At 42.4% G+C, this 27788-nt stretch overlaps 1 protein-coding gene across 2 annotated transcripts; it reads left to right on the top strand.

Annotated features, from left to right (window-relative positions):
- The first annotated feature begins 1204 nt into the window (after positions 1-1204).
- Positions 1205-25872, top strand: LOC109903628 (carcinoembryonic antigen-related cell adhesion molecule 1). 2 transcript variants are annotated; one of them, XM_020500453.2, is made up of 9 exons: positions 1205-1357; positions 1630-1968; positions 6902-7186; positions 7804-8070; positions 9730-10008; positions 10271-10525; positions 10731-10851; positions 22527-22567; positions 23398-25872. In XM_020500453.2, exons 1-8 carry the CDS (start codon positions 1309-1311, stop codon positions 22543-22545), a joined length of 1614 nt encoding a protein of 537 aa, XP_020356042.1. In that variant the 5' UTR covers positions 1205-1308; the 3' UTR covers positions 22546-22567; positions 23398-25872. The 2 variants fall into 2 exon arrangements, with proteins under 2 accessions (XP_020356042.1, XP_020356041.1); XM_020500452.2 differs by having other exon boundaries at positions 23357-25872.
- The last annotated feature ends 1916 nt before the right edge of the window (positions 25873-27788 follow it).

The raw sequence follows: 27788 nt of genomic DNA, 5'->3' as shown, positions 1-27788 counted from the left end.
TAACCTGCAGTTGAAAGAATAACAATGCGTACTGTTTCAGGAAAAAGCTGAGGGATGGGGGCTGGAGAAATATAACCACTCTCAAATTCATAGACAGGGCTACGGATGCAAGGACTGACCATCCATGATATCAAAATGATAGTTTTAACCATGTCTTGAGGCTATACAGTGTTTGTTTACACTTACTTTGTTTATAAACATTGTGAAACAAGCTTGTATTTGGAGTTCTGATGTGGTACGACAGTTGAGGTAAACTCATGAGGCATTTATGCGTTATATTCTTCAAGAATAAATGGGGACTTATCATTAATTTAGTCCAAACATGGACGTAGCAACTGCAGATTGCCCCTTTAAGTCACATGAGACATTTCCCAAATTGTAATAACTTTAATGAGACATTTCTTTAATGAGACATTTCCCAAATTGTAATAACTTTAATGAGACATTTCCCAGATTGCCAGGTTAGTGTAACGCAACTCATATGAACGTACATGGAAGATTGCAGTTCCTGCTGTCTCGAGCTGTGGTTTTGGTGGTCTGTTACACAGGATGTAGTGCACTGGACTCGCACATCTATACAGGGTCATGAGAGACCTCAACGATGTACCCTGTACAGTAGAATAGAATAGATACTTTATTGTCCAGAATATATTTCTTTATTCCTGTCTGATATTCTGCCTCCAAGACCTAGTCTCGGGAAATTCCAGGCCTAGACATCTTTTGCCTCGTGTACAACTGAACTATCAAGCTGAAACCTTGTCTGGTATATTCCACTGGGTGTCAGCACTGTCAAGGCAGATGGCAAAATCAACATTTACCTAAAACAATTGCAGTAGACTTGCCTACAACGCTTTTTAGGGTATAGGGTGAATATCTTTTGAAATAATACATGTATTTTTGGTCTTTGTTTGCCACGTGGAAAGCTATAGTAATTCCTATTTTTCAAGCAATACATTGTATTTAGATTTACTTAATGGTTGAATTGCTAAACTTACAGTAATGGTAGCCTCTATGAGCGTATATGATGACTTGGCATAAATTGTTCGGCTATTTGACATATTTTGGGCATTCAACTAGACATTATAATTTATTTGATTTGTTCATTCTTAGTGGTAATAATAGTTTGTAGTACGTCAAAGTAGAGTGTGGTATGTAAAGGGTATAAATCCATTCAAAGAGGCGGGTTTTCTGATGTCGACACCTTTACTGGGTGTGTACCCGTAAGGAAGTGAGTACTCATTCAGTTCGTAAAAGCGACAGGTGAGCCCGCATTATTCTCTGTCGCAAGAAGGGTTCCAGACATCTGGGATGGATTTGTTTAATTTGAGGTCGCTTGTCATTTTGCTGTCAGCTGTTGGTAAGATGAATGAATATATTCATTATTGTTAGGCCTACATTTACTAGTGAATACAAAATACTTTGAGATGTGTTGGCTGGGTTTGTTTTTTGTTGGCGCATCAGGAGGTGCATTGCCGTTGTTCTAGTATAATGCCTTTTTCAGACCAATAATAGGCAAACCTTATTTATAACTGTTCGCTAGTCCATTGCGAATAGCTTGCTCCTGTCTTGATGTCTATCACACACTTGTATGTTGAAGTGAACACCTGCATTCAAACCGGTTTCTCTCAGGATGCTGCAACGGGCAGAGCGTACTGCCAGCCGGGCCCTTGGAGGGAGTACAGGGAAAGAACGTCACGTTCAAAACCATTATCAGCCCCACAGATGTTGGCAACTTTATCACAGTATCTTGGAATTTCAACGGTGGTAGTGGACTTGTACCTGTTGTCACTTCTGCGCCCAAAGGAGAGACAGTTGGCGCTGGTTACGCAGGAAGAGTATCACTGAATTCATCCACCGGCGTATTAAATCTGGCATCCTTGACGGCAAAGGATGGCGGAGACTATGCAGTGACTATGGTCACTAGTGCTGCAGTACAGCGCACAGGTGCAACGTTGCTCAGAGTTCTAGGTGAGTACAGAAAGTCGTTGATTGCAAGCATGCGTAAAACGTTCTTTGAATGCGTAAAATACCCGAAGTAGCCTACGCATTTTGGCATTTGTTTTCCAAAATCAACTTTATTGTTATTTACAACCAACTGTTTTCGTCTATTCTATTTATTCCCAAGTAGGCCCTACCTGGATGATAGGTATGCCCCTCCCCACAAATACATGTTGATGTATAATTGCCCCAAAAATATTTTAAACGAGTACCAAAAAAATATGGTTAATGTCAAAAGGCAAAAACGATCAAAGTGAGAAATAACCTGAAAAGATGCTTAAGACTCAGGGTTTTATATCCATCTTAAGGGCGTGGCCCTTTAGCTTGGAAAAGAGGGTTGTTCTTAACCACGACGTTGCGTCTACCACAAACCCCCGAGGTGGCTTATTGCTATTATAAACTGGTTACCAATGTGATTAGAGCAGTAAAAATACATGTTTTGTCGTACCCATGGTAGATGGTCTGACTTTTTAAATTTAAATTTTACCTTTATTTAACTAGGCAAGTCAGTTAATTAAGAACAAATTCTTATTTTCAATGACAGCCTAGGAACAGTGGGTTAACTGCCATGTTCATGGGCAGAACGACAGATTTTTACCTTCGATCTTGCAACCCTTCTGCTGACATACCACGGCTGTCAGCCATTCAGCATTCAGAGCTCATTTTTAGCCATTTAACAAACGCACTTATCCAGAGCAATTTACAGGAGCAATTCGAGTTAAGTGCTTTGCTCAAGGGCACATCAAAAGATGTTTCACCCTAGTCAGCTCGGGCATTCAAACCAGCAACCTTTCAGTTATTGGCCCAACACTCTTAGCCACTAGGCTACCTGCTACAGAGCTAGGAAACAGAGTGTGTGTGTGTGTGTGTGTGTGTGTGTGTGTGTGGTGTCACAAGACGTTTCCTGGATTGATGCTTATGCCAGGAACACAAATCAGTTTTGCCATATCTCCGCTAGACACAGCCTATGTGATGCAATTTCCCTTTACAGTGCATTCGGAAAGTATTCAGACCCCTTGACTTTTTCCACATTTTGTTACGTTACAGCTTTATTCTAAAATAGATTGACTAGGACATTTTTTTATTTAATCTACACACAATATCCCATAATGACAAAGCACAAACAGGTTTAAAAAAACAGAAATACCATCTTTACATAAGTATTCAGATCCTTTGCTATGAGACTCGAAATTGAGCTCAGGTGCATCCTGTTTCCATTGATCATCCTTGAGATGTTTCTACAACTTGATTGTAGTCCACCTGTGGTAATTTCAAATGCTTGGACATGATTTTCGAAAGGCACACACCTGTCTATATAAGGTTCCACAGTTGACAGTGCATGTCAGAGCAAAATCCAAGCCATGAGGTTGAAGGAATTGTGCACAGCGCTCCGAGACAGGATTGTGTCGAGGCACGTATCTGGGGGAAGGGTACCAAAAAATGTCTGCAGCATTGAAGGTCCTCAAGAACATAGTGGACTCCATCATTCTTAAATGGAAGAAGTTTGGAACCACCGAGACTCTTCCTTGAGCTGGCCACCCAGCCAAATCAAGCAATCTGGGGGAGAAGAGCCTAGGTCAGGGAGGTGACCAAGAATCCGATGGTCACTCTGACAGAGCTCCAGAGTTCTTCTGTGGAGATGCGAAAACCTTCCAGAAGGACAACCAGCACTCCACCAATCAGGCCTTTATGGTAGAGTGGCTAGAAACAAGATTCTCTGGTCTGATGAAACCAAGATTTGGCCTAAATGCCAAGCGTCACATCTGGAGGAAACCTGGCACCATCCCTACGGTGAAGCGTGGTGGTAGCATCATGCTGTGGGATGTTTTTAGCAGCAGGGACTGGGAGAATATTCAGGATCAAGGGAAAGATGAACGTAGCAAAGTCCTTAATGAAAACCTGCTCCAGAGCGCTCTGGACCTCAGACTAGGTTCACCTTCCAACAGGACAACGACCCTAAGCACACAGTCAAGACAACGCAGGAGTGGATTCTGGACAAGTCTCTGAATGTCCTTGAGTGGCCCGGCCACAGCCTAGACTTGAACCCAATCGAACATCTCTGGAGAGACCTGAAAATGCTCCCCATCCAACATGACAGAGCTTGAGAGGATCTGCAGAGAAGAATGGGAGAAACTCTCCAAATACAGGTGTGCCAAGCTTGTAGCGTCATACCTAAGACGATTCAAGGCTGTAATCGCTGCCAAAGGTTCTTCAACAAAGTCATGAGTAAAGGGTCTGAATACTTACGTAAATGTGATATTTCAGTTCATGTTTTTAAATCTGCAAACATTTCTAAAAAACAGTTTTTGCTTTGTCATTATGGGATATTGTCTGTAGATTGATGAGGGAATCTACAGACAATACCCCATAATGACATTTTAGAATAAGGCTGTAATGTAACAAAATGTGGAAAAAGTCAAGTGGTCTAAATACTTTCTGAATGCACTGTATGTCAAATTAAATGGGCAATCAGTACATTTTTGGGATAAAGTAATGATATGTAGCATAGGATTCTTGAAGAAAACAACTTTACACTACTTACACTACTTGCGCTGTTCTGTGAAGGGAGTAGTACACAGAGATCTTCAGTTTCTTGGCAATTTCTCACATGGAATAGCCTTCATTTCTCAGAACAAGAATAGACTGACGAGTTTCCGAAGAAAGGTTTTTGTTTTTGGACATTTTAAGCCTGTAATCGAACCCACAAATGCTGACGCTCCAGATACTCAACTAGTCTAAAGAAGGCCAGTTTTATAGTTTCTTTAATCAGAACAACAGTTTTCAGCTATGCTAGCATAATTGCAAAAGGGTTTTCTAATGATCAATTAGTCTTTTAAAATGGGAAACTTGGATTAGCTAACACATCGTGCTGTTGGAACACAGGAGTGATGGTTTCTGAAAATGGGCCACTGTATGCCTCTGTAGATATTCCATTAGAAATCAGCTGTTTCCAGCTACAATAGTCATTTACGACATTAACAATGTCTACACTGTATTTCTGATCAATTTGATGTTATTTTAATGGACAAAAACAAGGACATTTCTAAGTGACCCCAAACCTTTGAATGGTAGTGTAGTTTAACCATCGTTCCCCATCAGAATCGAAAATATAAGCTTGTTGTACTACAATGTTTGTAAACAAAGTAAATGTCAAACACTATATAGGCGCAGAACATTGCTGAAATTTTGATATCATGGATGGTCAGTCCTTGCATCCATAGCTATGTCTGTGAATTTGAGAGTGGTTACATTTCTCCAGCCCCCATCCCTCAGATTTTTACCAAAACAGAACATGCTTATTGTTATTGATAACTGTTTATTTTTAATTTTTTACATTGCATAAAAGTACAGAGCTTCGTAATGGTATAGCATAAAGTACAGTCGAAGAAAGCTATTGGAAAGTTATGCTGCTTTAAAAGTTGATCATCTGGTATTCCCAGTTTTGAGGAAAAGCCTTTCAAAGTCTTCACAGTTGTCAGAGAGCTGTTCTTTGTTCACACCCATTCAGCATTGTTCACACCCTCTTAAGCCTTAGCCCCACCGTTATCTTTAAAGCTGCACTATTTCCTGGTTGCAAAAACTCTAATAGTTCACCTAATTTCAGTTTATGTGACAAAACAAGCATGTTTAGTGTAGAGAATCATTGTACCATCTAAACCACTGCAAAATATATTTTCCATTAGCAAAAATATAGCATTTTCAGCTGTTTGAAGCTGGTGTACAAAACTGAATATAAAATATGCAATAACTAAACTTAACCGGAAGAGAGAAATAGCTCACATGGAATAGATCTACTGCTTCGTAGGCTTGCTTTCAATGAGAATGACAGGTCTATAACTCACATTTCTATGTGAATTTGGTCAGATCTCCCCAAAAAGTTACATATTGCAGCATTACGAATTCACAATGGGTACAGTTGTCCGTCTACAGACGGTTGGCTGACAACGTCACAAAAATGATGGTGTGATTCTGAACGGTCAGAGAGCTAGCGACAATGACAAGAAGCTGCCATGTGGGGAATCGTAGGTGTCTCATTTCAGATAGTTTTATCTCGTTCTTGATACCATGTCTTGTTTAGAGTTTTTTTTTTAACACTCGTTGGTTCGATTGCAGCCTGTGACATGGCAGACCAGAAGTCATCCCTCTCCATGTCCAGCCCCTCTATTATTTCAACCAATCACGGCTAGTGGGAAAGTTCATGTCTTTTTTCATTCCTTACCAACTAGGCTCGTAATTTAACATTGTTATTAGTATACTGGTTTGTTATTAGTATACTGGTTTGTTATTAGTATACTGGTTTGTTATGAAGGCGTATGAAAGTTCACATGTTCAAGAAGGCATTTCTGCCCTAAAAAATGCATTTCGTAAAACTTTGAAATGCCTCTCCTGTAAAGTAGTAATGTCCTTCATTCACCCCCGTTCACGTGCTGCGCCACATACTCAAAGCTTTGAAGGATGGCAATGATGAGTCAGAACAAGAGAAAATGGCTTTCAGGTTATTGCAAAGTGTAAAACCACGAAAAGGTTATATACTATTTTATTAGGTCAGATTGAAATGACCCCTGTGTATTTTGGGTCAGTAAAATGCAGTTTAGTCTATGACATCACAACCATTGAGTGAGCCGTCGTCTGGTTCACAACATATTCAGAAAGTCTTTGCTGACAACCTGTTATTTACTATTCAGGAGTTTAATGCTTTCGCTCCCTCCCCCTCGTCTTCTACTACCAAATGACGCTGCTTAGCCTTACAGTACAGCTTCATTAATCCGCCACTCTCCCCTCCCTCTGCCTCAAAACGCAAGTACCGACTTAACAGCTACCCTGACGCCCCTTGACCTGTTTGTCCATCACGTCACTTCATCCTCCCATTCACCTTCCTCTACCTCCGGCCTCCCCTCTTCAGAACCGGTCTCCGCCGTGACTATCACGTCCAACCTGAATGAAGCGGTCGAGTTCAACAGCACTGTGGTCTTGACCTGTTCAGCCAAAGGCTCCTTCCTCACGTACAAGTGGCTCAACGGCACCACCCCGCTGGTCACCGACGGGAAGCATGTGACCTTGAGTGCAAACTCCACAGTGCTGACCGTGGCTGGAGTGTTCAGGAAGGATCTGGTCGGACCCATCTACTGCACGGCCTTCAACAATCTAGAGAGTGATAACAGTGCCCCCTTCAACCTCACTGTCACCTGTAAGTACATACGTTCTTAAAGCCTGGTCTGACATCTGTTTGTGTTGTCTCGTCATTGTTATAAAGACAGCACAAACGGATCTGGGACCAGGCTAATATTCTTATCCATTGATTCCACTCACGTCTCTGCCAGGCTATCTGAAAGGTTCAGGAAGAGTTTAGTCTAGAGTCTTAGGAGGCTTTGTGTGACTTGGTACACTCCCGGTGGGCGTTTCTACACCCCTCTTCTATTTACACCATCCCTGTGGACTGACGGTTATGCTGAAATCACACCAACATTCCGAGCTCTAGTTTTATCAACACTTAGATATGATATTGAGCAGTAGATCAATTATTTTGTGTGCTGGATTTAGAATAAGTCAAGCCAGCCGTTTTCTATATTGTAACAGTCTGCAGCAGGCGGATCTAAATCAGGCATCCAGATCAGGCCATTACAATGCGGGCGACAGGAAAATGCAGTTCAGATAAGATCTACATTTCGTCATAGCCCCTCTGAATAGAGCACCTGGGAGGGGATCGTTTTTGTTAAGATTTTATGAGCTGCTACATTGTGGTTTGCAGCCTTAGGCCTCCATTAACAACAGCCCGAACGTAACTATTTTCCAATATATTTGCAGATGGGCCAGAAAAAATCGCCATGACAGTCACCCCCACCGCTGAGATCCAAAAGAAGGGTTCCAACATTACATTGACCTGCTCAGCCCAGTCTAGCCCTGCGGCTGTGCTTCAATGGATCCACAATGGAGTCCCGCTCAGTGTGATGGGCCCCAAGCTGGTACTGGACAACGTTGCCGTGGCACAGAGTGGAAACTACTCCTGCATGGCCAGCAACGCCAAAACCTTGCGATACCTGGAATCCACAACAGCCAAGTTCACTGTAGTCGGTGAGTAGGAGTGGAACCACAAGAGCCAATGAGAAATCAAGGTTTTATACATGGATAGGAAGGGTGCTTTAGTGAATACAAAGGGGGACCATGGACAGTATACTGTTAGAGACCTAGAGAGGCAAATCTTGCTCTAGTGGAACGTAAAGTAGTGAAACTGGTTGTTGCGTTCAGTTGAGCTGCAGTATTCTACAGAGGTTCTTGTCAGTAAACATGTTTTTCAGATGTTACTCATGACATTTTATTAGACGGACGTGTTCTCGTTGAACTGTTATACTAATTCCAAGGAAGTTGTTAAAACCCTTTTCTACATTTTAATGTTTGTTACAGCCACTTTTAACAGTTTCTTTAGAATTTGCCGTTAGTCCTCCAACCCTGTCTCAGAGAGATTGTATCATCCTTTTTTAAGGTGATGCCATGAGCAGACAGACTGAAACCTGTTTCCTGGCTTGGTGCCCCTGAAGGCATATAACACCAAACACTGAATGAATTTCATATGATTTTGAAGCATGCCGTACAAGTTTCAAACACATTGACCTCGTATCATGTTAACTTTGTACGTTCCCTCATAGTTTTTTTAAAGCTAGCGAAATATGTGCTGCGTGTACTGAAACCGTTTACAACGGGAGACAGGCAGTCTACCATTTTGTGAGTGACTAAAACCTGCCTGGTTGGGGGATGGTCTTTCAAAATGCCTTAAGTTCTTGTGTCGGGTGTTGTTTTCTAGAAGGAAGAGAGATTGGGGGATGGGGGGAGGGGTGATTGTTGCCCATTTAGCAGTCCTTTCAGTTATTCTATGAATGTTCCCATGTACTTGGTAAAAAAGTAGTGAATAAGTCCAATTATTCTATCATGAATCATAGAGTTACACATTTTACTTTTAATGGCTGACTAAAGCTGAGGAAATAGGAATTTTCCTCTGAAAATGTTTGACATCATGCCTGACTCGACACTAATTGACCAAAGTATTGCTTAGGCAGTTGTGAGTCACCATTGAGGGCCATGAACTTTGTGTTTAAAAACTATTATCTTGGCATTCGTTTTCCAACACTCGTTAGTCTGGAAAGGAGAGATCGAGATAAACAAGACAGTGGTTTCACATGTTGTCCAAAACAAAAAGGCAAGGTTGGCTTTAGTTCCACTTATCTATTCTATTCATTATCTATTCATGTAGGTCATTTGGTTTTGCTTTGTTGACAAGTTTTTGGTTCATCGGCCCATTCAAAAACTCATTGTAAAATTATAACATTTAATTTGATGTCACATTTTATGGAAACATGGCCTGAAATAAGCTGGACAGTGATATAGTAGCTACCCATTGGCCACAAACGTCAATTCAACGTATATTCCACGTTAGTTCAACGTCATTTCATTGAAATGATGTGGAAACAACGTTGATTCAACCAGTGTGTGCCCAGTGGTTAGTTAGATGTAATGTCATTAAGGTATAATGAAAGTACAATGTTTTATTTTATTTAGTAGACATCATCCAATCCATTCAACTGAAATCTAATGAATAGTTCATCAAGCTTCATGTGGTGTTTACGTTGTAAATACTTTAGTACTCTGAAATCTGGTAGTTGTAAGTGAAACCAGCTGTCTTTCAGAGTTATCATCTGGTCTGTGTAAACCCTAACTCAATTTGTCCTCTGTTTGTAGAGGCCATATCCGGCGCTAAGATCACAGGCCCCAATGGAACCCTTGTTGCAGGTAACAGCACGGCCAACCTGAGCTGCCAGGCAACCACCGGCACCGCCGACGCCCGAGTGTGGCTGAAGAATGGCGCGGCACTGTCTCCTAGCAACAGGGTCGTGGTCTCGGCAGACAAGAGCTCGATCACGATCAAGCCAGTGCAGAAGGAGGACAGTGGGGAGTACCAGTGCAAGCTGACCAATGCTGTGAGCACAGACTCTGCCAGCCTCAAGATAGTGATCAGTTGTGAGTATAAGGGCCTTCTGACCTCTTCATTGACCCTTAACACCAATCGCAACTCTGGCCATCAAAGTTAAACAAAGTTAACGTTATATTCTACTGTTACTTTGTTCATAAATGTTACAGTATCCAAAAAGAAAAGCTTTGTATTTCACCTAAATCCATGATAAATTGTATGTATGCTACCGTGTAGTATTATTTAGGTCAGAATGGCCAAATCCAGGGGAATTTCAAGCATAAAGCTAAAATGATCTTTTCCATGTCACAGTTGGTCCTGAGACTGTGTCCGTGAAGGGGGTAAATTCCGTAAAGGTGACAGAGCCTGTCATGCTGAATTGTGCCGCGGTCTCTCTCCCTGCTGCCACCTACACCTGGAAGTTCAATGGGACGCTGACCGGCGTGATGACAGCCGAGTACGGCATCGATGCCGCTGTGGCCACGAACAGTGGAATTTACACCTGTGAAGCCAGCAACGCCGTCACCGGGCTGAGCACCTCCGTTAACCACAAGCTGTCCGTCAAAGGTTTGATTGTGGAGGCTGTAGTAGTACTCAACCATTTAGCACCATGGCTCTTATGATGTCTTCTCACCCTAACTGTTATAAGGATATTCTACTTACAAATCATGTAGCACTGTCCACGTTTATCTCGTATGAAGCCGTTGCAGTACTTTGAGATGTTCTGATGATGATAATGATGATAAATGGCTTTGTTCTTGGGATTCCGCAGAGGAGGGAACACCGGATGATGGTCTGAATGGTGGGCAGATCGCTGGGATCGTCATCGGCGTGCTTATCGCCCTGGTGCTCATCATCGTCGGAGTCCGCTACATGAGACGGAAAAAAATACCGTGAGTACCCTTGGTTCTACTTTTGATCCACGCTATTCCATAGAAGCCAGTACGGCTCTGTTGGCAGACACAGCTGCTGTGTGTATTGATACACAATCTGTCATCGTCTCTAAATACCCTTCCTGTGAATCTACAGTCCTCGCTTTCACTTCTCTCATTCTTTGGCCTCCTAGAACTTGTGCGCCTGATTGTTACCAAGTACAGTATCTTCACTCTGTTCGTAGCATCCAAACTCTCTGCACTCCCAAGCCCTGTTTCAGCAAACTCTTTGTAGATTTTCATATGCGTCCACACAGATAAAGGTACTGATTTTATTGGACAGAGCAAAGAGAGATAAAGCAGACATGGTCTGACAACATTCCAGCGTTTGGCAACTGAAATCTTTTTTTTTTTTAAGACTTTCGGGTCATGGGCATTCTGAACAAACCAGAAAAGGAGAAATATACCACAGGTGTCCTTGCTCAAAACCCTTTTGTCATTGGATCTCCAGCTTGTTGGAGTACATGTTCATGTTCTCATTCCTCACCCCTTCCTCACTAAATAAAGTGTTGTCAGCAGAGCAGTAGTGCTGAGCAATTTGCGCTTTTTGTGATCGGTTCGGTTTCTGCTCAATTATTAAAAAATAATCCCGGTTTTCAATGATTAAAAAAAAAACATTAAATGCGTTATGTGAGTTGAATGTTGTAACAACACAGAATTCAACTATGAGTAAAAGTCCCGTGATGGTAGTGACTGCCCCTTACTGCTTATCACTTATTAACCAACATTTATCACTACTTTAATCAAATATTTCACTTGTTGTGTATTTTACATTTGTTTTATTTAATTACTTTATTATTGAATTCCAAGTCTGACAAAATCACTATATTAGTAAAATAAATAAAATTGTATTGGCCACATACACATGATTGGCAGATGTTATTGCGGGTGTAGCGAAATGCTTGTGCTTCTAGGCTCCGACAGTGCAGTAATATATAACAAGTAATATCTAACAAATTACACAACATACACCCAATACACACAAATCTTAGTTGGAATTAATTAAGACTATATACAGTGGGGCAAAAAAGTATTTAGTCAGCCACCAATTGTGCAAGTTCTCCCACTTAAGAAGATGAGAGAGGCCTGTAAATTTCATCATAGGTACACTTCAACTATGACAGACAAAATGAGAAAAAAACCAGAAAATCACATTGTAGGATTTTTTAATGAATTTATTTGCAAATTATGGTGGAAAATAAGTATTTGGTCAAGATTTCTGGCTCTCACAGATCTGTAACTTCTTCTTAAAGAGGCTCCTCTGTCCTCCACTCATTACCTGTATTAATGGCACCTGTTTGAACTTATCAGTATAAAAGACACCTGTCCACAACCTCAAACAGTCACACTCCAAACTCCACTATGGCCAAGACCAAAGAGCTATCAAAGGACACAAGAAACAAAATTGTAGACCTGCACCAGGCTGGGAAGACTGAATCTGCAATAGGTAAGCAGCTTGGTTTGAAGAAATCAACTGTGGGAGCAATTATTAGGAAATGGAAGACATTGAGACACACAGGGGGACATTGACAATGAATGACCTGCAGAGAGCTGGGACCAAAGTAACAAAGCCTACCATCAGTAACATACTATGCCGCCAGGGACTCAAATCCTGCAGCGCCAGACGTGTCCCCCTGCTTAAGCCAGTACATGTCCAGGCCCGTCTGAAGTTTGATAGAGAGCATTTGGATGATCCAGAAGAAGATTGGGAGAATGTCATATGGTCAGATAAAACCAAAATATAACTTTTTGGTAAAAACTCAACTCGTAGTGTTTGGAGGACAAAGAATGCTGAGTTGCATCCAAAGAACACCATACCTACTGTGAAGCATGGGGGTGGAAACATCATGCTTTGGGGCTGTTTTTCTGCAAAGGGATTATGGTTGGAGGAAAAGGGGGAGGCTTGCAAGCTGAAGAACACCGTCCCAACCATGAAGCACGGGGGTGGCAGCATCATGTTGTGTGGGTGCTTTGCTGCAGGAGGGACTGGTGCACTTCACAAAATAGATGGCATCATGAGGTAGGAAAATTATGTGGATATATTGAAGAAACATCTCAAGACATCAGTGCACCTATGGTGATAATTACAGGCCTCTCTCATCTTTTTAAGTGGGAGAACTTGCACAATTGGTGGCTGACTAAACTTTTTTGCCCCACTGTACCTATTTTAGGCCCAGCTTTTGGAACTTTGGCTTTCCTGGATATAGCCACTATATTGTGATCACTGCATCCAATGGGTACGGATACAGCTTTAGAACAAAGTTCTACAGTATTAGTAAAAATGTAATCGATACATGTGGATAATCTTGTCCCTGTAGTGTTTGTAAACACCTTGGTAGGTTGATTAACCTCTCTGGGATATGTGGGACGGTAGCATCCCACCTCTCCAACAGCCAGTGAAAGTGCAGGGCACCAAATTCAAAACAACAAAAATCTCATAATTAAGATTCCTCAAGCATACAAGTATTTTATACCATTTTAAAGATAAAATTCTCGTTAATCCAGCCACAGTGTCTGATTTCAAAAAGGCGTTACAGCGAAAGCACCACAAACGATTATGTTAGGTCACCACCAAGTCACAGAAAAACACAGCCATTTTTCCAGCCAAAGAGAGGAGTCACAAAAAGCACAAATAGAGTTAAAATTAATCACTAACCTTTGATGTTCATCAGATGACACTCATAGGACTTCATGTTACACAATACATGTATGTTTTGTACGCTAAAGTGCATATTTATATAAAAAAATCTCATTTTACATTGGTGCGTTATGTTCAGTAGTTCTAAAACATGCGGTCATTGTGCCTGTGGCACTCTGCCAGACACCTGGCTCAATCCCCTCTCATTCCCTCCCCCTTCATAGTAGAAGCCTGGAACAAAGTTCTAAAGACTGTTGACATCTAGTGGAAGCCTTAGGAAGTGCAATATGACCCCATTTACACCGTATATTGGAATGGCAAAGAGTTTAAAAACTACAAACCTCAGATTTCCCACTTCCGGGTTGGATTTTTCTCAGGTTTTCGCCTGCCATATGAGTTCTGTTATACTCACAGACATCATTCAAACAGTTTTAGAAACTTCAGAGTGTTTTCTATCCAATACTACTAATAATATGCATATATTAGCATCTGGTGGCAGGCAGTTTACTCTGGGCACCTTATTAATCCAAGCTACTCAATACTGCCCCCCTGTCACCAAGAAGTTAATAACCTGAACCAGATTACGGGCACTGGTTACAGTAAGGAGCTTCCTCTTGAGCAGACAGCTTGATGAAAACCAGTCAATATTCATGTCCCCAAGAAAGTAGACCTCTCTGTTTACATCACATACACTATCAAGCATTTCACACATATTATTTAGATACTGACTGTTAGCACTTGGTGGTCTTTAGCAACACACCAAAAGAAAAAGGCTTTAGATGTGCCAAGTGAACCTGCAACCACAACACTTCAATAACACTTGACATAAGATCTTCTCTAACCATTACAGGGATATGGCTCTGAATATATACAGCAACACCTCCCCCATAAGCATCCCTGTCTCCATAGATGTTATATCCTTGTTATGCTACCTTATTTCTAAGGCTAAATATATTAATATGGGCTATTTTCAGCCCTTTCCTGTGTAGCTTATCAGAGATAGACATAATACTGAAAAGAACAAACAAAGCAAGAGAAGAAATATACATTCAGCAGTCCATTAATCAGGTGTGTGTGTGTGTACTGCGGAGTTGAAGCTACGAACCCATAGGCTTGGCTCTCTCATCCCTTCCAGGCTTCTGGGAGGGAGGGTGGACAATGAGCCTGTCATAACGGATCTAAGCAATGTCCCCACGTTCTCTGGCAGCTTTCATGGCTGGGATCAGTTCTTTCCACTTCTGTCGCACAGCTTCAGGATAGTCCTCATTGAGGAAGATCTACGTTCCTCTCAAGTTCTTGGCTCTTTCCAGAACAGCTTCCTTGTCCTTGAACCTCAGGAACTTGACCACTATTAGCCTGGGCCATCACCTGGGCCGGTGATAGGTTTTCCAGTCCGGTGGGCACGCTCCACCTCAATCTTCCTGTGGTCCATCCTCAATTTGTCAGAGATCATTTCCCTCACTTTGTCCTCAGACTCTGTCCAGGTCTCATGTGGAAATTCTGCAATTCCGTCCACAACCATTTTGTTCCGCCTTGATTGTCCCTCGAGAGTCTGATTTATCTGTCATGGATTCACATACAGAACTGATGTCCTCTCTCAGTGACTTACAGATTGTTGTCATCTTGCCGTTCTCCTGTTTCAACTCATTGTGCTGACCCTGGGAGAACTGCAAACTGTTCTTCAGGTCCTGGACTTTTCTGGTCAGGTCGTCCATTCTTTTATTAGTAGAATCCACAAGTATTTGGACAAAACACTTGAAGCTATTTTGTTGTTGTTGTAATAACTGCTTGTAGGTCTTTTTTTGTTCATTTAAAAGACCCTTTACATGTGATAGAGAGACACTTCTGTCCTCAACGGTACTCCCGCCGGCTTTGGTCTTTGTCATGGTAGCTAGCAACGTAGGTTACGTTGTTACTCCTCGCAGTTCCAGACAGGGCAGGTCACAGGGAAGATTGAAAACAACACACAGAGGGGATCTAGACAGCCACAAAACCGCGCTGCGTTCAAGAAAACCCACTAGCTAGCAGCTGGGCTAGCAGCGACGCCAAATAGCTCCTCAGACCCGTCCTTGGTTGGCAGGGTCACTGGAAAGAGACAAGCAGTCCCAGCAACTGATGCCAACTGCGTCGCGGGATTCAAACTAAGAAGCTAGCTACCAAGAACTTTCCAATACACTTTCAAACACACTTTTCAAACAAACAAAACCGAGCTCTTCCTCGTTCCACATTCAACAGGAAGTGACGCTATGTTAAAACAAGGAAAAGGGAAATAAAGTTACATGGATTTCTGATGCAAATGTGAACCCAACCACCTTCATCCAGACAGGAAGATGAGCCCCCAGATAACCAACCAGCATGACACACATTTCTTCCTACCAGAGAACTAACAAGCTGACAGCCAGTGAACAACGGGAATGCAGTATGTTGTTGAAAGCAGATACCTGGTTGGTCAGGTTTAGACCGCCCTGTGTGCACAACTGGGTTCACACACAGCTGCACACTTGTTTAATTGGGAGAGGGACTGGCGGGTGCAAAGGCAGATACTGTTTCCTGATTAGTGTGATAAGTGGCTGCACAGCAGGCCAGGCCCCTATGTAAGATGGGGATTAGCGATTACAGGTGCTGACATTGTAGGTTTCTGGTAAAGGTCACTCTTTATATTGAGCAGATTATTTTTCCACCTGGTTGAGCCTATAAATGTCTGTCTCAGGTATACACTGAATCTGTTTTAACCATGTTCTGATATACGTTACTGGACACTTTTACAGAGTATCCAAGTGATTTAAGCAACTAAGATATGATTCTGTTGATATTGGCTAGATCAATACCATGACGACATGTATAAAGGAGATAAGTGTTCGCAAGATCTGCGTGTGTTTATCCTGGCTCTTTCTACTCATTCTGCCTGGCCTTGTCAGCCTGGATCAACGCTGTGGGTTTCAGTATTTTGAAAACACAGTCGGACCACATTCCAACACTCTCTCTAGCCTCACACTCAGGAGAGGCAGATTCCATCTCAACAGCGGAGTCCACCACTTTTTGCTCCTCTCTGAATCCTCTTAAGATAGCAAGCTGTCTGGGCGTGGTGCCCCTGAGCAGTGGAAAGGACCCTTCCAGCCGAGCTTAAGCCTCTCTCTTCATTTCTGACGGACTGGAGAGGTGGACATAGAGTCAATGGAACAATGATTAGATATGGGGAAGATATGCTCTTCTTTAACATCCCGAATTGGAAATTGTTCTTTCCAGGATAGTCACTGGCGGATAGGGGAGATGCTGAGTTGAGAGTATGATTGGAATGTCACCGTCATGTCTGCACAGGTCTCTCTCTCTCTCTCTCTCTGTCCATCTCCCTCTTCTCGGCTCATCTGTCTTTTGCTGTCTGTCACTCTTTCTAACATTCTTCCTCTACAAACCTCTCTTCCACTTGGTTTCCTCTTTTAAGTCACAGTGGCAGGTAAGAGAGGACAGTTTCCTCCATACGGTTTGTCCTGGGGGCCATTCCACACGGACATAATCCTATTTCTGTGAAGACATGCCGTAATTCAGCCATAGTACTGGTACACGGGCACATCTGCAGGATCAAAGTGAGGACTGCCAAGTACCCGTAGTTGATATTGTAGTTATTGAGTCGTCCTCTTCCTGTGTTGTCGTCTACTACTCTTATCAATGGCGTACAACTAGGCTAAATGATCAGATGCTTTCTGAGATGAGATCCCAGCATTAAAAGTAGTTCCGACAATGCAGTAATAACGAACAAGTAATCTAACTAACAATTCCAAAAAACTACTTACACTGTCTTATACACAGTGTAAGGGGATAAAGAATATGTACATAAAGATATATGAATGAGTGATGGTACAGAGCAGCATAGGCAAGATACAGTAGATGATATCGAGTACAGTATATACATATGAGATGAGTATGTAAACCAAGTGGCATAGTTAAAGTGGCTAGTGATACATGTATTACATAAGGATGCAGTCGATGATATAGACTACAGTATCTACGTATGCATATGAGATGAATAATAATGTAGGGTAAGTAACATTATATAAGGTAGCATTGTTTAAAGTGGCTAGTGATATATTTACATCATTTCCCATCAATTCCCATTATTAAAGTGGCTGGAGTAGAGTCAGTGTCATTGACAGTGTGTTGGCAGTAGCCACTCAATGTTAGTGGTGGCTGTTTAACAGTCTGATGGCCTTGAGATAGAAGCTGTTTTTCAGTCTCTCGGTCCCAGCTTTGATGCACCTGTACTGACCTCGCCTTCTGGATGACAGCGGGGTGAACAGGCAGTGGCTCGGGTGGTTGATGTCCTTGATGATCTTTATGGCCTTCCTGTAGCATCGGGTGGTGTAGGTGTCCTGGAGGGCAGGTAGTTTGCCCCCGGTGATGCGTTGTGCAGACCTCACTACCCTCTGGAGAGCCTTACGGTTGAGGGCGGTGCAGTTGCCATACCAGGCGGTGATACAGCCCGCCAGGATGCTCTCGATTGTGCATCTGTAGAAGTTTGTGAGTGCTTTTGGTGACAAGCCAAATTTCTTCAGCCTCCTGAGGTTGAAGAGGCGCTGCTGCGCCTTCCTCACGATGCTGTCTGTGTGAGTGGACCAATTCAGTTTGTCTGTGATGTGTATGCCGAGGAACTTAAAACTTGCTACCCTCTCCACTACTGTTCCATCGATGTGGATAGGGGGGTGTTCCCTCTGCTGTTTCCTGAAGTCCACAATCATCTCCTTAGTTTTGTTGACGTTGAGTGTGAGGTTATTTTCCTGACACCACACTCCGAGGGCCCTCACCTCCTCCCTGTAGGCAGTCTCGTCGTTGTTGGTAATCAAGCCTACCACTGTTGTGTCGTCCGCAAACTTGATGATTGAGTTGGAGGCGTGCGTGGCCACGCAGTCGTGGGTGAACAGGGAGTACAGGAGAGGGCTCAGAACGCACCCTTGTGGGGCCCCAGTGTTGAGGATCAGCGGGGAGGAGATGTTGTTGCCTACCCTCACCACCTGGGGGCGGCCCGTCAGGAAGTCCAGTACCCAGTTGCACAGGGGGGGGTCGAGACCCAGGGTCTCGTGCTTGATGACGAGCTTGGAGGGTACTATGGTGTTGAATGCCGAGCTGTAGTCGATGAACAGCATTCTCACATAGGTATTCCTCTTGTCCAGATGGGTTAGGGCAGTGTGCAGTGTGGTTGAGATTGCATCGTCTGTGGACCTATTTGGGCGGTAAGCAAATTGGAGTGGGTCTAGGGTGTCAGGTAGGGTGGAGGTGATATGGTCCTTGACTAGTCTCTCAAAGCACTTCATGATGACGGATGTGAGTGCTACGGGGCGGTAGTCGTTTAGCTCAGTTACCTTGGCTTTCTTGGGAACAGGAACAATGGTGGCCCTCTTGAAGCATGTGGGAACAGCAGACTGGTATAGGGATTGATTGAATATGTCCGTAAACACACCGGCCAGCTGGTCTGCGCATGCTCTGAGGGCGCGGCTGGGGATGCCATCTGGGCCTGCAGCCTTGCGAGGGTTAACACGTTTAAATGTCTTACTCACTTCGGCTGCAGTGAAGGAGAGACCGCATGTTTTCGTTGCAGGCCGTGTCAGTGGCACTGTATTGTCCTCAAAGCGGGCAAAAAAGTTATTTAGTCTGTCTGGGAGCAAGACATCCTGGTCCGTGACTGGGCTGGGTTTCTTCCTGTAGTCCGTGATTGACTGTAGACCCTGCCACATGCCTCTTGTGTCTGAGCCGTTGAATTGAGATTCTACTTTGTCTCTGTACTGGCGCTTAGCTTGTTTGATAGCCTTGCGGAGGGAATAGCTGCACTGTTTGTATTCAGTCATGTTACCAGACACCTTGCCCTGATTAAAAGCAGTGGTTCGCGCCTTCAGTTTCACACGAATGCTGCCATCAATCCACGGTTTCTGGTTAGGGAATGTTTTAATCGTTGCTATGGGAACGACATCTTCAACGCACGTTCTAATGAACTCGCACACCGAATCCGCATATTCGTCAATGTTGTTGTCTGACGCAATACGAAACATCTCCCAGTCCACGTGATGGAAGCAGTCTTGGAGTGTGGAGTCAGCTTGGTCAGACCAGCGTTGGACAGACCTCAGCGTGGGAGCTTCTTGTTTTAGTTTCTGTCTGTAGGCAGGGATCAACAAAATGGAGTCGTGGTACGCTTTTCCGAAAGGGGGGCGGGGCAGGGCCTTATATGCGTCGCGGAAGTTAGAGCAACAATGATCCAGGGTCTTTCCACCCCTGGTTGCGCAATCGATATGCTGATAAAATTTAGGGAGTCTTGTTTTCAGATTAGCCTTGTTAAAATCCCCAGCTACAATGAATGCAGCCTCCGGATAAATCGTTTCCAGTTTGCAGAGAGTTAAATAAAGTTCGTTCAGAGCCATCGATGTGTCTGCTTGGGGGGGGATATATACGGCTGTGATTATAATCGAAGAGAATTCTCTTGGTAGATAATGCGGTCTACATTTGATTGTGAGGAATTCTAAATCAGGTGAACAGAAGGATTTGAGTTCCTGTATGTTTCTTTCATCACACCATGTCACGTTAGTCATAAGGCATACGCCCCCGCCCCTCTTCTTACCAGAAAGATGTTTGTTTCTGTCGGCGCGATGCGTGGAGAAACCCGCTGGCTGCACCGCTTCGTATAGCGTCTCTCCAGTTAGCCATGTTTCCGTGAAGCAGAGAACGTTAGTCTCTGATGTCCCTCTGGAATGCTACCCTTGCTCGGATTTCATCAACCTTGTTGTCAAGAGACTGGACATTGGCAAGAAGAATGCTAGGGAGTGGTGCACGGTGTGCCCGTCTCCGGAGTCTGACCAGAAGACCGCTTCGTTTCCCTCTTTTTCTGAGTCGTTTTTTTGGGTCGCTGCATGTAATCCACTCCGTTGCACTGGTTGTAAGGCAGAACACAGGATCCGCATCGCGAAAAACATATTCTTGGTCGTACTGATGGTGAGTTGACGCTGATCTTATATTCAGTAGTTCTTCTCGGCTGTATGTAATGAAACCTAAGATGACCTGGGGTACTAGTGTAAGAAATAACACTAGTACAAGATCTACCAACACTGGTAGATCTGGTAGGTTACAAGATAACACTGGTAGGTTACAAGATCTACCAACACTGCTCGTGTTCGTCAGGGCATTAGGGTCTGTTCATTAACCCTTTACACTCGTGGGAATTGGTGTATATGGATAGAGGTAAATAGAAATGTTTCTTACAAAAGGAATATGAAAAACATAACCATGGTATCCATTGAAAGGAAACCATTTGGAGATTATGGGAAAATTATTCAACTATAGGTGAGGACCAAACAGATAATTAAACATAAGATTGAATCCAAAGATTACACTGTTGATTTTATGTGCATTTTACATTAACTCTACTTTTCGCCGCATTTGTTGTTGTCGAAATCTAAAAATACTCTGGATATATTCAGTAACATGATTAGAATATATATGGGAAAAAATGTGGTGTAGGTGCAACATAAGACAAAAAAAAGAAGAAAATTGTTTGAGGTTTAACTGGCGTCTCCAAGGGGCTACACACCTCTCCAAAGTGTGCACAGTTCCTAAGCAATGTCAATGCACTTTTATGACTCAAAGAAGAGTATTTAACTATACTGCCCTACCAAGCAAAATAGCAGTAACTGCTCATAGGGTGAAATTGAGAAAAATTACAAAGTTGTTTTATTGTCCAGCCAAATGAATTGTAGGCAGATCATTGGAGGTGTGGTTATCTGTCTTACTTTGAGGTTATTTTTTAAATTAATATTGGACCTTGACCTCTGGCATGACCTTTGACCCTAGACGGCTTGGTACACCCACTGCAATAAGTTTCCATTTGATTTTTTTTTTTTTTTACACAAGCTTGTGTTAACATATTTATTTGTATTTATTTTGAGGCTGTCAGTGTCATATAGTTTGATACTTGTGTCAGCAAAGAACAATAAATAATACCAAGATAAACCGTAGACAATGCAGCAAGAAAGCTCAGTGAAACCAAGGTAAAAGGCAGTAACTGATGTAACTGCAAACACGAACCCCCATTTTCTCCATAACACAACACAATGGAGGCAGAATATATTTGTCTACATGATAAAGCATATATTTGATGTATAACAAATGTAAATAACTCATTTTTGACCAAATGTGCAGTTATTGCTCTTTTGCTTGGTAAGGCAGTATAAGGTGCTATTTTTGAACTCCCCTAGCTGTACTGTTGAGGAACCAGAGCAAGCAGACTTGTAGTTGTTTTGTTTGGAACACTGCCCCGCATCCCCACCATCACACAATTACTGTTGGTGTTTACACATTCCAAAAACAGTCCATTATAAAATCGCAATCTGATCAGGTAGGCATCATTTGAAAGCGTGCTCTATTGCCCCCATGGCTAGCTAAGTTACACAATATGATGTTGTAGCATTAGGCTTTCACAAGGCAATTCAGAGAAGCAGATCGGCATAGAAAAGAGCCACGAGGGCATTCGGATGCGTGTTCCCCGCCAAATTTCTTCACAATACAACAAACAGGCCCATTCTGTTCAGAACAGCCAGCGTATGATTCCATGTCATCTTGTAACTGTACATTTTAAGCATTGTGATCATAAACGTTGACAATTAAGAAAGGCCTCCTGAGTGGCGCAGCGGTCTAAGGCACTGAATCGCAGTTACTGTACAGCCACCTCATTCCAATTTAGGCGCGTATCAGTGTCAAAATCTGCCATTTTCAACCTGTAAATGGGTTAAAAGTGTGGGCATTCCATCAAAGAAATGAGGAGACACAATTCCTTTGAAATGATAGCTGCCTGTCTATATTTGTCACTGCCATGTGGGTATATGACCTAAAATCAAGTCATTCGGGATGTCAAAGCAAAGTTAACATCCCCACAACAGTGAGGCGTTTATGTTTCCTCAAATCCCTTCAACGCGAGGTCATCGTTCCACTAATCGCCACTATTTTCTTTCACGTTCTGTTTCAGGATCGAGTCGCCGTACTAGAAGAGATCCCAGAGGAAAGCTGGTAAGTTGCTCTGTGATAACTCCATACTATCCTCAAGTTGTTTGCGTTCCCTTGTCAGGCGACGCAAGCTAGCATTGTCCTCTGTTGTAAACAGCACTTATCAAGGCTGTCTCCAGAGCCTGGGACAAACATATCCTTGTTTTGTTTTTTTTGTGTCTTTTTTACCTTTATTTAACCAGGCAAGTCAGTTAAGAACAAATTCTTATTTTCAATGACTGCCTAGGAACAGTGGGTTATCTGCCTGTTCAGGGGCAGAAGGACAGATTTGTACCTTGTCAGCTCTGGGGTTTGAACTCGCAACCTTCCGGTTACTAGTCCAACGCTCTAAACACTAGGCTACCCTGCCGCCTCTGACATTCTTATTGCATTGCGTCCGAAGTTATAGCTGCCATTCTATGGTGCCACTCCCTATCACACAAGGGAGGCCTCCTGCCTTTCAGATAAGAATGTTGACTTTACACATACTGTAGGGAGTGGGCACCAAGTCCGATTCTGGCATAGCTACCGAAAATGTGTGTGCTTCTTTCGTCTGAATGAACAAGAAAGGCAAAGATCCTCATTTGGGCTATTAGCATTTTGGGAGTTGAAGTAGAACAAAAGCCAGTAGATACTGTATAGCCTGACTATTGCCAATGTTCACCTAAGAGTGAAAGACTTTCAGATGAGGGATGATGGGAGAAAAAAAAAGTAAAGTCAAAGTAAATTTAAATTCAGATGTTGTTATTTTTTTACTACAGTGTTCTTAGTGATAAACTATAAGTCATGTGACTCCTTTCTTCTTGCTCACAGGAGCTATCAGCCCAAATAATCAGCCAATTATTCCCCTCAAGATCCATCGCTGCAGTCGAAGACCAATCAGGCGGAAACCTCCCCCAAGTCGGTCCAGCAATACAAACGTTTCATCACAAAGCCCACATAACCACAGGGGTCACAACATCCCTCCCTAGGAGCTGGTCATCTCCTTTGAAAATGTTGGTGTGTCTGGGACTCTGGGTCCTTGTGCTTGGATTGGACCAGAAAGCTCCAACGCATCTATCCCATCTAACATCTGTCTGTCTGGACTTATATTCCTTCACACACCTTCCCTCCACTCCATCCAGCCCATTGGCTAAGGTAAACAGCTTCTAACCACTCCCTGGGATGCTGACCTCCTTCGCAAAACTGAGGAATGTCATCGCTTACATCAATTTCTCCACATATTCCTTAGGAAATGAAATGAGCGATGGTGGTGCCCTGTCCGTAACGAATGATCCTTTCAGCTTTGCGAAACTGGAGGAGGATTTAGTGGGGGCAATATAATGTAGAAGATTGTAAGGCTGAGTCACTTGGTCACTCCTCACTGATCACAACATCATGGCGAATGGGCAAATATCGTCTGAAACTTTCAAACAACTGACGGACACAGGTTCATAAATCTGACGTTACCACCTCTGCTTGATCCCAAGGGTAGCTTTAAAAAAAAAAAAGTTATTTTTATTTTTTTAACATCTGCAAGATCTGCTCGTAAGAGCTTCATGTCAAAACAGCAACGACAAGATCCAACACGCAGCAAATGTTAGGGGGAGAAAGAAAAGGTAAGAATGCTTTTGTGGGCAAAGACATTCTTTGGTTTTGGAGGGAAAATGTGTGTGTGTCAGGGCTGTGCTAATGAGTTTCGTTATTTGTTGTATCCCACTTTTCAAATGGATCCATCGTTGAAATTTGAATCTTGTTTGTATTATTTTGGCTTTTGTAGTATAATACAAAAAGTATGTTTTTAGGACCATAAATGAACAACTGCCATTTTATGTTAACTGTAACACAAGCCCTTTTACCTACTTCTTAGCTTTGTGAAAAATGACATCCTTGTTTTTAGTCACTAGTATTTATTTTTTTGTAACCTTAGTTGAATTGATTGAGCTGACGGTGTGTTTTTATTTTTTATCCAATAAATGATAATGAGTAGTTTGACAGCACACACAGTTGTGTGTGACGCCCAGTCACACACGCCTTCAGTTAGAACACACAGTACTATCTGTTCATTATCTGTTGTGTTTTCTCCCACACATTAAAGTCAATGGGGGGGGGGGGGGTTGAATGGCATGAACAGCGTTTTTGTCTAGTTGGTTAAATTCTTGAAGATGACCAGGGAGAAATCGACAATTTTACCTGAACAGTTTCTATTTTACTGTTAAAAGGGATAGACCAGCTCAAATGGCACATCAATAAACTGCTCCCTTTGTAAATATGATTTACTTCATGTAAATGTGAACTGTAATGAACATTGTATTTTTTAGGCTTGACACTCTGTCATCTATTTGGGGTTTCTTGTTCAATCTTAATTTGAATATTTCAAAATGTCATACATTTTCTCAGGTTGTTTACAATAATGCGTATTATTCTTTAACGACTGAACTGCCTATATTCATGAATCATTTTCTCTTTGTATAGACACACCTCTGAGATGTTTGTTTTAGTTTATTTATTCTTCTGTTGCTACTGCTATTTGCTTTTGTTACAGTCTGGTTTATTTTCAAAATTAGCTTTACTTCCTGTGTCTAGCTAGCCAACCCCAGTCTCTGTATTCCCCCCCCCCCCCCCCCCCTCCCCCTCTCTCTCTCTCCTATTTGTTCCTGGGATTTGGAATGACACAACATATAGGCGGACCAACGGTTCATTTTTTAAATCCTCTTTACTGGTGAGATAACCAAGAGGATTTCTGTCTCGCTGCAGTTGGTGTGTGTATGCAATGGTGTTCTCCTCTCCTGCCCCACCAGTCTCCCTGTTTCTTCACAGGTATACCTCAGAAAGAAAGAAAGAATGTAAAGACCTGCTTTAACAACTTTAACAGAGACAAGGAATCCCTGTGATGGGCAGGTTGTGTGCTCAGGGTGGGAAACCGACACCCTGAGCACAGGGGTGGGTTAATTAAAGCATCCATATTTTATCCAAACCACATTTTACATTTGAACTGGATTTGAAACCACACATTTACATTTGAACTGGATTTGATCCTCTTGTAAACAAATTCATATATGAGCGTGTGAATTGTAAACACATTCACACACTCGTATAAAAATGAGGTCTACTGTTGAGTGCAGTTAGAATGGGAATATGAATGTGCAGATGAACAAACACTACAAGGTGCAGGAGGTGCTTGGTAGTGACCAGGCTATCAAGTTCATTTTCCTTGAGTCAACAATGGCTTTAATTTTTTATTTTTTTTTACTGTTGGTCTGGTTGGGTGTTAAAACAATGGGACAATTGTGTAACACTGTACTTGAATGTAAAAGAAAACTCAATAAAAATGTTGGTGTACAAAAATCCCTTGATCCCTGGATCCCTTTTATGTCATAAGGTTTCAACACATCTATGATCTCAAGCTTTTTGTTAGTGTATTAGGTTTCTGGGGTTAAAAGTGCTGTGCATATCTAACAACAGTGTGTAATAATGCATGACATCAAATCTACTGAATGTAGAATGTTTCTGAGCAATTATCTTGAAAATGAAAGTCAAGAGGAGTTTGTATACTTCCTTAATAACTTGATTGTACCATGTATAACATGTGAGTTGGGGTTTAAATGTACTTTCAAAAACTCTGTCACTGTCAGGAAGGTGTGCCTGCATAGGCGATATTAGCTCATGAATAAGTCTGCTTGGCAGATCGAGTGAATGTTTGTCTCACCTGTGAACAGTGTAGGCGAAAGAATAGTCCACAGTTACAAATGAGGACTTTCAGGTTTTTCTCATTATGCCACTGGGACATGGCAGCCTTGAGAGAGGAAGGTGAGGAGGGTTCGGTACTATGACTGTAACTCACCAACCTGGCTTACTGCAGATCAGGGCTGTCATTACCCTACCCTGTAATCATGCTCAGACTGGCCAATCTGTCTCTCTGTTTTTTGTTTGTTTTTGTAGTCGACACATTAATATGGTAGTAACCTGAGTCCAAATTTATGCAACTTCACATTGTTCCTTGTGAAAATGTTCTTTTTTTTTTAAATTACAAAGTAGCTTTTTAAGTTTGCTTGTTTGTGTACTTGTTTTCATTGACCAAAGAATTGAGAAAAAGTGAAGAAATCAGTTTTGAACAAAATGATAATGTAATATGTGGAAATAACTTGCATGTTCAATTATATGTTGTGATGGAATGTGTGAGTCATCATGACCTGTAACTGTGTGTGAATATCCGTCATAGCTATGAGTGAACCGCCAACCGCACAGGAGAATAGATTGTGAGCGTAGAGAAGAAAAATACATGTTTATAACTGATAATTGATCGCATGGTGCAATAATGACAGCAATTAATTGACTATCGAATGTTTTGATGGACACAGCTTTGTAGAACCAAAACCTACATTGCCTATGATCAACAAACGCGCACTCGAGAACAAATCGTTGTAGGGGCAGCAGTTCGCGAACGGCTGTGCTTAACACCTTGCCTGGCTACCCAGACTTGTTCCGACCAAACGCTACACCATGCTCACGGATGTTAGTTTCTTCTCCGGAATGAGAAGTATGTAGCAAACAACAGAGCAGCGGAAGAGTCGTCAGGCTACTTATTACCCTCTCAACGGCAGTCAAGCAATGCACTCCGCCAAAAGTCGTTCACAATATAGTTCAGTTGCAGCCACAACTAGACCTTGTTTCAGATGTATCAATAAATAATCTTATACACTGAACAAAAATATAAACGCAACATGTAAAGTTTTGGTCCCATGTTTCATGAGCTGAAATAAAATATCCCAGAAATGTTTCATATGCACGAAGGCATATTTCTCTCAAACTATGAGCACAAATTTGTTTACATCCCTGTTAGTGAGCATTTCTCCTTTGCCAAGATAATCTATCCACCTGACAGATGTGTGATATCAAGAAGCTGATTAAACAGCATGATCATTACACAGGTGCACCTTGTGCTGGGGACAATAAAAAACGGCTCTAAAATGTGCAGTTTTGTCACACAATACAATGCCACAGATGTCTCAAGTTTTGAAGGAGCATGCAACTGGCATGCTGACTGCAGGAATGTCCACCAGAGCTGTTGCCAGATAATTTAATGTTCATATCTCTATCATAAGCCGCCTCCAATGTCGTTTTAGAGAATTTGACAGTACGTCCAACCGGCCTCACAACCGCAGCCCATGTAACCTTACCAGCCCAGGACCTCCACATCCGGTTTCTTCACCTGCGGGATCGTCTGAGACCAGCCACCCAGACAGCTGATGAAACTTGGGAGTAT

This window comes from Oncorhynchus kisutch, linkage group LG14 (genome assembly GCF_002021735.2).
Source record: "Oncorhynchus kisutch isolate 150728-3 linkage group LG14, Okis_V2, whole genome shotgun sequence".
Taxonomy (NCBI): Eukaryota; Metazoa; Chordata; class Actinopteri; order Salmoniformes; family Salmonidae; genus Oncorhynchus; species Oncorhynchus kisutch.
Note: the sequence above shows the minus strand (reverse complement) of the source record. Positions and strands in the feature narration are given on the sequence as shown.

Coding starts and splice junctions, on each gene's coding strand:
- LOC109903628 (XM_020500453.2), top strand. CDS start 1,309: ATGGATTTGTTTAATTTGAGGTCGCTTGTCATTTTGCTGTCAGCTGTT. Junction 1,358..1,629: donor CATTTTGCTGTCAGCTGTTG/GTAAGATGAATG, acceptor GGTTTCTCTCAG/GATGCTGCAACGGGCAGAGC. Junction 7,187..7,803: donor CTTCAACCTCACTGTCACCT/GTAAGTACATAC, acceptor ATATATTTGCAG/ATGGGCCAGAAAAAATCGCC.